The sequence below is a fragment of the Morchella sextelata genome (assembly GCF_020137385.1).
Source record: "Morchella sextelata strain SCLS chromosome Unknown scls_1, whole genome shotgun sequence".
In the NCBI taxonomy this organism is placed as follows: Eukaryota; Fungi; Ascomycota; class Pezizomycetes; order Pezizales; family Morchellaceae; genus Morchella; species Morchella sextelata.
This window is the reverse complement of record NW_025408616.1, coordinates 200,540-214,851: the sequence shown is the minus strand read 5'-3', so window position 1 is coordinate 214,851 and position 14,312 is coordinate 200,540. Positions and strand designations below refer to the sequence as shown.

At 51.0% G+C, this 14,312-nt stretch overlaps 4 protein-coding genes across 4 annotated transcripts; 3 read left to right on the top strand and 1 right to left on the bottom strand.

Moving 5' to 3' along the window:
- Positions 1-5,306: 5,306 nt before the first annotated feature.
- On the bottom strand, positions 5,307-6,218 carry H6S33_000049 (uncharacterized protein; the record flags this gene model as incomplete). The annotated part of the gene is made up of 1 exon (XM_044831872.1): positions 5,307-6,218. The coding sequence occupies one exon, from the start codon at positions 6,216-6,218 to the stop codon at positions 5,307-5,309; it is 912 nt and encodes a 303-aa protein (XP_044699608.1).
- A 2,409-nt stretch (positions 6,219-8,627) lies between these two features.
- Positions 8,628-9,320, top strand: H6S33_000048 (uncharacterized protein; the record flags this gene model as incomplete). The annotated part of the gene is made up of 4 exons (XM_044831861.1): positions 8,628-8,643; positions 8,872-9,062; positions 9,136-9,230; positions 9,296-9,320. The coding sequence occupies 4 exons, from the start codon at positions 8,628-8,630 to the stop codon at positions 9,318-9,320; spliced, it is 327 nt and encodes a 108-aa protein (XP_044699607.1).
- A 1,360-nt stretch (positions 9,321-10,680) lies between these two features.
- On the top strand, positions 10,681-11,820 carry H6S33_000047 (uncharacterized protein; the record flags this gene model as incomplete). Its single annotated transcript, XM_044831850.1, has 1 exon — positions 10,681-11,820. The coding sequence occupies one exon, from the start codon at positions 10,681-10,683 to the stop codon at positions 11,818-11,820; it is 1,140 nt and encodes a 379-aa protein (XP_044699606.1).
- A 676-nt stretch (positions 11,821-12,496) lies between these two features.
- Positions 12,497-13,369, top strand: H6S33_000046 (uncharacterized protein; the record flags this gene model as incomplete). The annotated part of the gene is made up of 1 exon (XM_044831839.1): positions 12,497-13,369. The coding sequence occupies one exon, from the start codon at positions 12,497-12,499 to the stop codon at positions 13,367-13,369; it is 873 nt and encodes a 290-aa protein (XP_044699605.1).
- Positions 13,370-14,312: the final 943 nt, after the last annotated feature.

The following is a 14,312-nucleotide window of genomic DNA, read 5'->3' as shown; positions in this document are numbered from 1 at the left end:
GTCTACTACCTAGGGAGCTAACCACTTAACCCCCAAGCGCCCCGACAAAAGCCTACCGATTCTGACAACGGGGTGGAAATGCCTATTGAAGCGCTCCCCTCCTCTCAGTTCTCTAACTAGCTTTCCTCAGTACAGTTGCTCTACTTATTTAGCGAAGAGAGGGGTGTCGTGAAGGAGGAGAGTCATGTCATGTCACTCTACATACACATGCAGTAGTGGGTATATGTATGTAATGTACCTCTAGACTAGCAGACGCGTGACAGGAAAGAGAGGGAAAAAAAAAACTTTGTTCCTTGCAGCCAGGCCTGTTTGGAGGGATTTATCGGCAATCTGGTATGTATGTAGTAGGGTCCGGGCACCACCCCCCTCTCCCCTCCCTGTTCTGGGCTCTATGTACACTCGGTACCCTGACTGTTTTTTTCTAAGTTTTTTTCCTTCTTTATTTCTTGGAGCTGCTTGCTTTGCTTATTTTCCGCGCGATGGATGGGGGAGGGGGATCGAAGGGAGACGAGCGAAGGGAGTGAGAGGAAAGGGGGGTTTCTTCATCTTAAGTTGCATAGCGGCCTGATAAGATCGTCGATATACCGGTCGAGTTGCAACTATGCCTCCAGGTGAGAGAGAGCAATTTAATCGAACCTACATGCTGCTGCCTCCAGGCTGTATGTATGCAGTAACCCACCGACGAACCGACGACTGTGCTGCATGCGTGTACCACGTGAATCGTCCAACCTGCAGGCAGTGGGGCGATTTTAGCGTTTTGCGGGGAAACAAGAAGGGGGAAGGTGCTTCCGTTCCAGGTTTTTGTGGGGTGGCGTGTGTGCATATATGCCGAGCGAAGGGAAAAGGGAAAGCAAACATATCATACTGCAGAGAAATTAAGGGTGGGAAGGGAGGTAGGGTGACGATGTCTCTTTTTTTTTAATTTTAATTCTCCGCTACATCCTAATTGTGCGGGGAAAAGAGAAGCTTCGAAGGAAGGGGGGAAGCGAAGGAAACAGGTGAGAATGTTTCCATGTCATGTCAGGCAAAGTAGGCAGGCAGACAGGAAGGCAGAGGCAGAGGCAAGCGGGTTGGCAAACAAGGCAAGGGAATGGTGTTGTTTCTTATGCCATTCCCCTCGGACCATATCAAATTCCCAGACGGGCGGATATCGACATTCATCCAAACGCGATTCCCCATCTCTCTGGCGACATTTCCAACTTTCTCCACCACAATCCACAACGCCTCTCCTCCTTCCTCCCCCTCTCCCAACGATAAAAGTTTTTTTTCCTTTTGGCAGCCGAACGCGGGGAAACTCAGGCAGCCACTTGTGGTCGTTGCGCCGCCGCGGTTATCTCGGTGAATTTCTCTGCAGCAGAGTCTCTTGCGGGTAGATTCCCTACGTAGGTACTCGCAGCAGCAGCGGGGCGTGAAGGGAGTCAAAAAAAAAATTGTAGCTGGTGTTTCAGTTGAGATGCAGAGAGGGGCGAATCCCCCATACGCAGACCAGCGTCGTGATCCTCAACGCATATCGCCAACCCGGGCCAACCAACCACCATTGCACTTTCTTTCCCACCGCGTTTCAAACGAGTTTTATATCACAACCGTTTATCGCTCATCCTGCATTGCTTCCAGTTTTAAGAGGCCAGAAAATAATTCACTCACGGTCGCGCGTGACTCTCAAAACCGTCCGTTAATCCTACTGGCCTTCCCTAAAAGTGGGGTGCATGTAGATCCCTAGCGCGACGAGTGAGCAGACATGATGAGCATTCAGCCCTAGCCCTGAATTAAAAAGGTTGTTACTTTCCTAGGTGGAAACCAGTTACCAGGACACTGTGGTGGAGTGGTTAACACGTTCGCCTGCTATTCTTAGGAAAGTGTAAGCGGATGCCTTCGGGCGCGCGAGTTCGAATCTCGTCGGTGTCGTTCTTTTTTGTTCTTTGTCTGATTTTCTGGCACGCTAGGGAGTTGCACGGAGACGGCGGATGCCTGCTTGGTTGACAGGAGGCTCTGGTGTTGGTTGTAAAGTTTGTTTTTTACGGTGGTGATGATTCTCGTGAAATGCCAAGAGATGTGCAGATGAAGAAAATTACTAATAATCGATCTAGAATACTCCTAATACCGCCGATCTGAAGAGAATCGCGTAATCCTGGGGGAGAGCGTTTCCGCAGCGGAATATTACCAAATCGAGTGAGATCGCATGATTGCGTTTCAAAATCTCATATGCGTACACGTGATTCATCGGTTGCGTGGTGTAGTGGTTATCACATCTGTCTCACACACAGAAGGTCCCCGGTTCAAGCCCGGGCGCAATCAGTAATCATCATCTCTTTTTTGCTGGTTTTGGGGGTTGGGGATGGACATGGGTGGATGGTGGTGGTGGATGGCGGGTTGGCGGGTTTTTGTTATTGTTGTGGCTGGGCGGCGGTGAAGAATAGATTAGGTTTGTCGAGCACGGCCAATTGGGTATGGAGCGGTGAAGGAAGGCATTGGATCGATGCCTTCAACTCTGGGATACTGGGGTGTTTATGGAGCGGTATTTGTGGAAAGACAGGTCCTATGGCATGGGATCGGGCTCGCCGGCCATAGTCATGGCCATCAATGATGCTGGGGAAGGTTTTGACGAGCGTTATCAATGCCCTGGAGAACTGCCGTGTTATCCTCTCCTTCCAGTTGGTGAACTATAGACATCACAGGGTGTTTGTTGAATACTGTATCTTACATTTGATCAATTGAATTTCTTCCTTAATCTTTTCTTTAGGCTCGTGAAAATGTGACACTCTGTTGGCCATGGGTGGCATTGATAGGGTGTCGAGTAGGGTTTTGATAGGTGTAAGATAGATGATAGATTGTTTGAGACTAGAAGTGGCGGGGAGGTTGGGATGGGGTTGGGATGATGGCTGGGTGGTCATGATAGTAACTTGGTGGTCATGAGCGGGGACGGTTGAGTGCATAAATATGGCCGTTTGGAATGCATGAAAGTTCTGGGATGTCGTTGGTTTATTGTGGCTTGAGATATTTGGGTTTCCTGCTTTCTGTTTGGCTACGGGGGGTAAGACGGGCTTGCTGAGGTCGATTGATTGATTGATTGATTGATTGATTGATTGATAATTCATGGCTTGCTGATCTCTTGCCATGTATGTTTTTTTTGTAATGGCTATCGCTAGCGCTTAGAATAGTAGGCCTATGAACTTTGATTATCACCATACATAATTGATCTACGTACGGAATCGGTGGTTGGGCGTTGTCCATACAAGTAGGTCGTATCGGTTTGCAATTGATGGGCCCATTGGGCCCGGCGTTTATAGTGTTTGTCAGGTTGACAATCACTCCTGGACAACATAAAGAGCAAGAGCCAATTGAAATGAAAGTTGACCATTGGGTTTATCTCTGTTTGCTAATTGGATAATAGGAGCCTTTGTGTCGAAGTGGGGGTTTTAGTTTAGGACTCATGAGATATCACTCGATCTTTAGCCGTGGATGTGGTTCGGAAGATTTACGTCTAGATTTGGAATTGAGGGAGTGGACATATATTTTGAGGTAAGCACTGGTTTGTAGATGGATATTTTGATATATGCTAACGGTTGCGAGAGTCAAAATCGACAAATCCCCTTTGGCAGTCAATTCGACTAAGCACAGAGTCCGGGCTGCAACTTTTCGTGATCGACAAAACGTCAATTGCTATGATTGACGCTTTGCTAATACTCTCTAACAGAAGAGAGGAAATTAGTTCTCGATATTACAGTCAATAAATCTGGTAGTTGTTCGTTCCTTTCCTGTGGGGTGCTTCTACGGAGAGCACTCGTTCCTCAATTACATACAAATATTCACGACCGCATCTCCACCATATCTCGACCCAACTCCCTCTCCAAAACCCCCCCACAAACCCTCCTAAACCCTCTCCGAACCACTCTACCCCCAAAACTCATAACTTCACCATCCGCAGCCCCACCGTCCCGAGAAAAATTGCCAAGGCCCCACACTCGATCCAGGCTAGCCCAGCAGCAACACCAACCCCAGCACCACTAGCACTAATAAAAAAATTCAATCAAGTAAAACGGAAAACGACAGACAGCTGGTTTCGTGGTGTAGTTGGTTATCACACAAGTCTAACACACTTGTGGTCCCCGGTTCGAGCCCGGGCGAAATCATCTCTTTTGCTCCTCCTCTCTTCGCTGGGGAGTTTTTCGGGCAGTTCGGTTTTGGGTGGCGGGGAATTGGGCAGTTGTGTGTGGCGTGCGCATGGTTACTTTGGGGTTGGGGTTGTGAGAGGAGTGCGTGCTTGGTGATGGATGCGGTGGCGGGAGAATTGTTAAGTTCGAATTTTGCTGTGCTCTCTTCGTCGAATTGTGAATTGTGTGGGTACTCGCGGTGGGCATGAAGAACCTGAACATCGTTTTTCCGGTAGCAACCACTTTGACCCCCCTGCTAGCGCGTTTTTATGTTCAGGTTCTTGTTACCTGCCCCGAGTATCGTTAATAGCACTAACGCGCAGGCACCAAAAAAGCAAGTGTGCAATTCTAAATCTAAATTACTTATGCCATCTAGGAAAGCCGCGGTACAGGGGATTTTGATCGGTACCAGTAGAGTACTGCTTAAATCGAACCACGGCCACGGACGATCGGGGAAATCAACACCGAGGAATACCTCGAACAGGCTAATATGCGCTCTGTAGGCATGTGACCAATTGGGCAATGGGGGCATATCGTGTGATCCTGATAAGATTTATCTAGTCCATGAGCTGTGTAGGAATTAGGGCGGTTTGGGATGGCGGCGTGATTGCGGTGGTTGAGTCGTTGGACGCGGGGGGGGGGGGGGGGGAGGGGGTTAATGGGTACGTGGAATTGGGGATGGTTTGGTGGTGGGGGATTTTCGGTCTTGGTAGTCAGGCTGATGGAATGGGGGTCTGCAATTGAGGGTTCTACTTGGATATTAGTACTCTCAGTGCTCAATCCTCACTCGGGGTTGGGTCGTGGAGGATTATCAATCAATCAATCAATCATTACCGCACCAGATCTTTGTCAACAACTATTTAGCTACTAAGCCAATTATTATACGAAGGACGGACAGTATATGTATGTGTTTATGAGTCTTATTACGAGCAAGACAAAGGGGATGGCGGCCTATTCTAGGACTAAACTAAGGAAAGAAACCGTGACTCTATTTTTCCCAGACCAAACCCAAACACCGGAGAATAAAAGCAAAGACTAGAAAGTAAGTAACTATATTTATAAGCTTAAGGGCGGGCATATATTTTTCCTTTTTCTTTTCAGGCCCTAGTGAGAGTAGGTAGGTAGGTACTCTCGATGGATTTTTCTTTTTCAGAGCTAGAGCCTCAGAGTGCCCTCAACGACCTTTGCCATATCGCCCCAATCCATCCTCCCCCTGTTCTCCAGCTCGAGATAGAGAGCGCCCATCTCCCTCCCCCCCACGCGCACATACCACCCTCCATCCGTCAGCATTCCCCAAACCCCATCCCTCATCCCCACCATCCCCTCCGCCCTCAACGCACCCCTCACCCACTCCGTACTCCTCCCTATATCCGCCGCCAGCGCCGCGAGCTCCCACGCCTTCCCCCCCTCACCGCCGATCATCGCCTTCAAGCAGTCCACATCGCGGCGCTGCCTCTCCGCCGCAGCCCGCTCCGCCGCAGCCCGCATCGCCCGCTCCGCCTTGAGCCGCTCGTCGATCTCCTCCTCAGCCAGCGCGCGCCGCCGCTTCTCGTTGAACACGCGCTCCTCGTCGTCGTCCGCGGTGGCTGCGGCCGCGCGGGCCCGCTCCTCCTGCTGCGCCATCAGGAACTCGTGGTACGCGCGGCGCTGGTCGCGGGACGCGAGGGAGCGTGCCTTCTTGGTGCCGACGGTGCGGGCGCGGGGGGCGGGGATGGGGGGCATGACGGGGTACGGGGGGGCACCCTGGAGGGCGGCGGCGTCCTCGTCGGGGTAGATGTGGGGTGGGGCCTGAAGCTCGGGGCCGGGGCCGGAGTCGTGTTCGGAGACGTCATCGGGGGAGGCGGAGTCGCTGGGGTCGATGAGTTCGGGAGGGCCCTCCTCTTCCTCCTCCTCCTCCTCCTCCTCCTCCTCTTCTTCTTCTTCTTCGGGGACTAGGACTGGCGCGAGCTCGGGGATGAGGCCGGCGCCGCGGCGGAGGTGGTCGGCGCGGTCGAGGACGTAGAGGATTAGTGCGGCGATGGCGAGGAGGGGGGAGAAGAGAAGGAGATTGCTGAGGAATGGTGTCATCTTTGCGGATTCTGGTGATGTCGATATGCGGTGATTGATGTGCTGATATCGAAGGTTGTTGGAGGTTTGGGGAAGCTGTGAAGCTTTGCGATGATGACGTCTGGAATTCGAGGTCACGTGCGGAAACCCTAACCCTAGAGGCACACGCGCGGGTGCTTTATTTAGAGCTGATGATGAGCGCGGGGGTATTTCTGGGAGATCTCAGGCGCGGAGATCTGGATCAGCGAGTGTGTTTAGTGTGGATGTAGTGTGGATGTAGTGTGGATGTAGTGTGGATGTAGTATGGAGGTCTGGGAGGTTTGGGAGGCTTGGGAGGTTAATGGTCGGGGCTTTGCTGATCGATGGGACAGATTAAATCAGGGTGTGGACGGGGGCTCTCTACTGAATGGCAGTCGAGATGCCGGTGCGTGCGCAGTGCTCACACAGAGCATGCATCGACACGAGTGATCCTCTGTGCTCCGCTGTAGAGCACGAGCACGCATCGGGGTCTGGTTTACTTTACTTGTGATTGAAGACCTGCGAGTTGAGGAGTCTAGGACATCCCGTCCGTTCTGCGCTGTTCCATTCTCATGCAATATCACTCGCCACTTATATGTACGTCATCATTGGGCATTGGGGTTGGGAAGCCCAGAGGGAGAAATCTGGTTTGGATGCTTGCAGAAATTGGAATCCGGAATTTGTTCTCTTGTACCGTTTCGTGGCCGGTTTGACTGAATCCTAGACCGTCTGGTTAATTCTGAATAGTAATCGACCGAGGTTTTTGATTCTCATCAAATATCACTCGTTCTGTGGGAGGAACATCCCAGGCTAGCGTGGTCCCAAATACCGCCTGTTGCTCTCCCGGAACCGTCCTCGAGGTTCCTCGAAGCACCTCGAGGACAGCAGTGTTGGACGTCGAGGTCTGACAAGGACAGAGGTCCACGAGGAGGCACCTGGAGGACATTCTCAAACCTCGCCTCGAGCGTCCATTCATGGACCGTGCTGTACCAGGCCTAAGATCTAGAAGCCTCGCTGCTGTCTTTGGCTTTGGGAAGAAAGCGAAATGCGATCCTGTAGGAAGACTCAATAGGCAACAATAGGATGGATGGTTCCATTACGAAGGAGAATGAAGGCCTATCATCTTACACATATAAAGGTAACACGTCTAGCTAGGCTAGACTGTGGACACCGTTGCTAAGGCCACCTTACAGATCCAACACATGTTCGATAAGTTCGAATGATCTCCCATGATGCTCAAGCTCGTTGTCCAAATACATATCAGCTGCTGCCAGAATCGTCCAAATTCGCCCATATCTCTCCATTCTGTGACCCCATTTGCCATGCAATGCTATCCGTGACTCAGGAAAGTCCAGTCTCACGATGAAACCTCCGAAAAGTCTTACAGGCAGGTCTCGTTGTCAATGCCCGAGGTCTCTACTCTAGAGGATTATCAATAGCGGTTCACGGCCACGTTTATCTAGGCTCCCGCAGATGCTGAAAAGAAAAAAACCAAAAAGCAAGATCCACCGATATCTACCCCTTTTGCCGGCACAGATCTTTCTTGCTGGACCCTTCGATTTAACCCCACAGCCTGGCGGAGCGTAATCACAGGATCTGGACAACTAGTTTCTTTTTTGACAACCACGTGACAGCGTGAACTGAAAAAGTTTCTCGTGGATTCGTCTCTGGCCCCCAAAATCGTTGTTTGAGTTTTGAACCTTTGCCCCCCCCACGGGATGGAACACAATGGGATAGTGTTGCGGCTCGGCCCTACGTCGGTAACCCAGCGGGGGTTCCGATTTCTGTGTTCCTGGCGCTGCGCTGCAGGCCAGATAAAGATAGATTAGTCGGATACCGGTCGTGGGTCTTTTTTCTCTTTCGATTTTCTCAGCCTCATGTCATGTGTGTGGACGAAAACCGGTATGTAATCGTCATTATTTCGAGATCCGGCGCCGTTTCAGGAGTCTTTATCCCATCAGGAAAATTCGCGCAGCACGAAAAGGACCTCGAGAGCAATACTCCTGTGGCGGTGATAGGTACGGTAAAAATGGGTGGGCTGTAGCCTGTAGGGTAGGGTAGGGTACATCTCATCACGACGCCGCGGGCTTGCCTTGCTGCAGCCTGCCCCCGGGAGATCCCGGAATACGGTTGGCCAAGAAACGTCTCGCAAATACTCCTGTCGTCATTGGCTGACAAGGCTGTGGCTGGATGAGGTCCCGTCAGCGGTCACCGCCACTATTGGGCCTAGTGCCTTGTTTGTCGAGCTCAAACGGTGGGAAAAAAAAAAAATTTCTTTTTCGTCGTGGCCGCTTCCCCGAGCTGGCTTTTTAACCTCCGCTCCCGTCCCTGATCCTGAGTCTTGTCTTCTCATCATCTCACTCACTCCAACATACACCAACTTACTACCTCAATCACCAATCTTTGATCACAATGGGTTTCGCTGAAGGTTTGTTTCACTCTCTTGCTCCTTTGTGTGTGCTCTTGACGATGCTTCATTTTTTTCTTCTTTTCTTTTTCGCTTGTGCTGTCTATCGTCATCGGTTTGAGTGGGAGGAATTCCACTCTTGACCGATGTCGGGCTCAGTGCAATTGAAATCGAATGGAATGAAGATGCTGATGATGGGTACACGATCTTTACTCTCAGCTCATCAATACTAACACTCCCGCTCACCAGGTAACGACGCTAAGGGTGCGAACTTGTTCAAGACCCGCTGTGCCCAGTGCCACACCCTCGAGGAGGGCGGTGCCAACAAGGTCGGACCTAACCTTCACGGTCTTTTCGGGCGCAAGTCCGGAACCGTTGAGGGCTTCTCATACACCGATGCCAACAAGCAGAAGGGTGTCGTCTGGGATGAGAGCACTTTGGTAAGTCTGACTACTACTACGGCGATGACGACAGCAGGTGTGGGAATAGTTTGCTGACGGAGTTGGCGTGTAGTTTGAGTACCTCGAGAACCCCAAGAAGTACATTCCCGGAACCAAGATGGCGTTCGGTGGTTTGAAGAAGGACAAGGACAGGAACGACTTGATCACGTATGTTTCACTCTTGATATCACGAACGAGTTTCATTTGAGCTTTCCGCTGACTTTTGCATCTAGCTACTTGCGCAACGCTACCAAATAAACTCCCCAAACCCCCTCCTCGAAAATCATCTCATAGCGGTTCCCTCATCCTATCTCTTTAAAAGTCACATAGAACCCCTCTCTACTCTTTTTTTTGTCTCGATGGTGTCCACGGGGTCTAGACAGTTTGTTTCGTTTTAGATAGCATAACTGGTCCTTTGGTATGCTGGCGATATGCACGGTTCTCTGTAATAAGCATTATTTTTTGGTGGTTTTTTTTTTCTTTCTTTTTTTTCTCTCTTCGACTTGTAAAAAATCTTTTATATCTTGATTCCTTTTTCAGAGACGATGGGGAAGAAATAGAAAGGCGCAATTTGGCGAGAAGAAAATATTCCGGTGTCCCTGTTCCTGTCCCACCCATTGCTTGCTTGCTTGCTGGTTGTGTGATGTGATGGAGTGGTTGATTTGTGCTTCCCGGGGCTTTTACTCAGGTCATGCATTCCACAAGATCTTACCGGTGCTCCTCGGAAGATGGCATTTTTTCCGTTTTCCCGGCGGAAGACGCCGTGGGAGCCTCAACCGGCGTCACGGACTGGGGTGTCAATCCGAAGACTTGATCCCTTGTCTCCTTTCGTCCTTGGGAACCTTGGGAGCCCTGAATGTTTAGCTCTGTGGGTTGACAACTGTAATCTGGAGGCAAGATAGATATGAGTTGGTAGGCTGTGGTCTTTGGTCTAGACAGACCTTCATACTGAAGTAACGGTTGTCATGATAGGTGTTCATACCAGGGTATGTAGCTATGCCGACGTACACCCGTGCGTCTCATTTCACCAGAGATCACTCGCTCGTAGTCACACTACCATTTTGTTGATACCAACTGAAACACTCATAGGGCGAGTAATTATGTTTATGGCTAGAGAGAATTTGTATCCATAAGATTAGAGATATGTACTGGCTGGATACATGTCCCTCCTACAAGATAATTGAACTTGCAGTTCATTGCGCATCATCATAGGGCGCTTGTTATTCATATACCGTAAAGGTCAGATATGCGTACTGTTCAGAGAATGAAGCCTAAACAACCCCACCACAGGACGAGTAATTGTCTTTATGATCAGAGAGAGGTTTGTACTCATAAAAGCAGAAATGTAGAATACATGTTCACTCCTTGGCATCAAGACGATTAAACCTGTAGCTTATCATCATAGGGCGAGTCGACCGCGTTTCGTCTGTTACTTATATCCCTGTAAACGTCAGATATACGGTTTAAATAGAGGATGAAGCTTAAATGACCTCCTCACATCTAACCTCTTCCCAAACCGCCTTCTATCCGATTTTTTTCCCCTCCTTCTTCCTTTTATCACACCCTTCCGTCTCTCCGTCTCTGCATCTCTCCATCTCGACAGTCTACGATATCACCAATGGCATCTCCTCCTTCGCCGATGACACCTCCCCCATCACCAATGACATCCCCACCGCTCCCAATGGGATCTCCATCACCAATGGCATCCCAGTCCGCAATGGAGTCCCCGTCATCAATGGAATCCCCATCCTCAATGGAATCACAATCCTCAGTGGAATCCCTATCCTTAATGGAATCCCCACTATCAATGGAATCCCCATTATCAATGGAATCCCCATTATCAATGGAGCCCTCCCCGTCCCCTCCTCCAAAACCAAAACCAAAACCCAAACCAAAACCAACCCACTACCTCTGCCTCCCCCTCGGCCACAACCCCCCCTCCTCTCCCGCCCCCGAACCCTTCAACATCACCCTCGACAACATGGTCACCGCCCTCACTGCCTACCTCTACCACGAGCAGAAGATCCTCCTCTCCAGCGCCATCCGCCCCGCCTCCGCCCTCAAGCTCCCCCTCGGCCTTCTATCACTGCCGACTCTAGAGGACGAGGAAGCCGCCGTGAAGCTCCTCGAGCAGATTGACTTTAGGGCCATTGTCCGCGGAGTGACGTGGGGGGGTATTTATGAGACCATCGAGACGGACCTGAGGGGGCTCGAGACGGGGGGTGGGAAGTGGCGCACAGGCGTGCTGTATACAGTTCCTACAGGTAATCAGCTCGGCGATGGCTATGAGAGGCTTCGGGACTTTGTGGCGGCTGTCAGGAAGCCGTTTTTCGACGCGGGGTTCCTGATACCCGAGAAGGATGGGAGGGCAAAGGATGAGGGAAAGGAGGAGAAGGAGGTGGAGCTGCCGGAGGTGAAGCTGAAGGTGACGGTCGTCAATACGGCGTATGCGGGGGGGCCGAGGGTGCGCGTGCATGTGTTTGACGCTGAGACCGCGGTGCGGAAGTACCAGGGGAAGAGGATGGCGAAGGGGGTGGTGGTGGGCAGCGTGGCGATCTGTAGGTTGGAGGAAGGGAGGGGGCAGTCGATGGATGGGTGGGAGGAGCCGGTGGGGGTTAGGGGCTTTGAGGGTGAAGCTGGGGAGGAGGCGTTCGAGTATGCGTTGGAGAAGGTGACGTTTGCGCTTCATGTGTATGTGTTGGTGACGTGGGTGATTGGGGGAATTGTGGGGTTTGTCGTGTGGGTGGTTTGGGGGTGAGGCTTCTGGGAGATGAGGGTGGCGATATACATCTGCTGGGAGCAGAGGAGGTACAAAGGTGTTGACGGGAAGTGGGGATATGCGCATGTCAAATAGATACTCGGACAGGAAGTCCAACGTGAAGCTGTATCTCACATCTCCTGCGCATCTCACCTCGTTAAAGTTTTTCTATTAGCTTCATGAAATACATGCGTAGTCTTGCTTCTAAGTTACATCTTTATGTTGATTTTCTTCAATAGTCTGTAGTTTTTTGAGATTGAGGAGACGAGAATCACCCTCGATCACCCTCGATCACCCGCCAATTAGTCTGATAAGCACCGAGTGATCATCTATGATTGAGAAATCTTATCTTTTTGCTTGGTATGTTTCGTGGGTTCAGTAGCACATTGTATCTTCTTTAGGAGTGTGCAGAGACCTCTTCATTGGATCTAGGATAGGCTCATGTGGGCTAGGCTGGCCTGTCTGCCAATATACACTTTGGTCTAAGCATATGTCAGTATAATAAAAACCTGGACGTGGTCTGTTCTGCCCTCTTGGTTTCTCATGATCTTTCTTCTGTCCTCCTTCATCCTTCGTTCCATCTCTCATCAATCTCTCATTTAAAAACACTCAAATTTACTGCCTGCAATCTTCACTTAATCAACTAAATACTCAAATCAGCACACATACCCTCAAAATGACGACTCCCTCCACCCCAAAGCCAACCCCCCCCAAAACCACCTCCCCACTCCTCCTCTGGGCCCACCCAGTCCCCAAGATCCCCCTCTTCCTCACCCTCACCGCCCACTCCCTCCTCCTCCCCGCCCTGCACTGCTTCCGCCTCTGCCACCAATACGGCACCTCCACCCACCACACCTCCACGCTCCTCCCACCCATCTCACGCCTTCCACTCTCCGTCTCAACCCTCATCGAGCACTACCTCTTCGTCGCGGTCCGCCGCTCCGTCCAAGACTCATGGGACGCCGGACTGAAGTCGCAGGGCATGTGTGTGCGCTGCCGCGCGCCCGTCCCCGCGGGGGGACTGAGCAGGGAGGAGGCGCTGCGCAGGAGGGTGTGCAAGTGCCGTACTAGACTGTTGGCCTCTGTGGAAGAGGAGATTGGGAAGCGGCTTATTTCTGGGAGGAACCTGTGGGGCGGGGACGGCAACGGTGGGGGCTATGGGGCGAAACTGGGGATGGGGGCGTTTTTGAAGAGGTTTTGGGGGTTGGGGGCGTTTGTGGAGGGGGTGGGGACGGGGGTGAAGGAGAGGGTTTGGTTGGTGTTGCCGGTGGGGGTGAAGGGGGGTGATGGTGCGGTGGTTGCAGCGGGGGGCGACGGTGGGAAGGGGCCGTGGTGTGTGGGGAGGGGGTATGTGCAGATGGATGTGAGGATGGTTAGGAGGTTTAGGTGGGCGATTGAGATGTTGGGGGTGGGCGGCAAGGTGGGTGGTGAGAGGTGCTTGGCGCATTTGGGTGGGATGAGAGAGGAGGAAGTTGTGGAGGAGGACGGAGTTGTGGAGGAGGGAGGTGTGAGGTTGATGTTGTTTTCGGAGGGGGTTATGGCGCCTTGAGGACTTTTTACCTCGTTGTCGGTGGGATTTTCTTTCTCCTATTTCACGTTGCCATTTCCTTCTCTTTCTTCCGCAGGCGTACAACTGTGGTGCTGCTAGTAAGGTGCGGTGATGTTGATATCGACATTGTAGCTTCATTCATATATTTCCTTCTTTCACTCACTCGTTCCTTCCGTTTCATCAGCTCTCTCCCTTTTAATTGTTAGTAGTCTGTAATATTGGTGCCATTTATGCTTCTTTCGTTGAATGGTGTAGTACCAACTAGCTTTCGTAATAAACAAATCTCGCTGTTTTATAACCAAAAGAATAGTAAACCAGTGAGAGAGGTGTCCGAGTGATACATGATGATCCGTCTTGCTTACCACAGCCTCTGTCTTGTGATCTGTCTTTTCCTGCTTGGGCGGCTAAGCCGTGAAAATCCGGGACGGATTGGGGGGATGCTGGGTGCAAAAGACTATAGTGGTACCATTTTGGACCCTTGACTTATCAAACCGGCCAGAGACAAACCATACAAGTAGACTTGTAGGGGCCCCCCGACCCAAGTCCTTTTCAAGAGTATGTAGTTCCTGTCTTATTCCATCCTAGACCACTTCAATCCCACGATAGGATTTAGCGTACAAGACCTCTAAAAAGATCTACAGCTAAAATAAAACCCACAAATCAATCATTACCAATGTGTTCGGTCATAGAATGATGAAAGCTAGGCATCCCGTCCGCTCTGCCATATATAACCATCATATCGCCTAGTTAGTACTGCAGTGGGTGACCATGTGGGAATCCTCGGTACCGAACTCTTTTGTTTTTTTTGTTGTTGGGGGGGTGGTTGTGGTTTAAACGGGGGGGGTTGAGCGTTTTAGTGGTGGCAACTGGATGGATATGTGATGGATTCTTGTAAGTAGTGCATGGAATGACTTTATCGGTTGAGGGATCTCTTTTTTTTTGT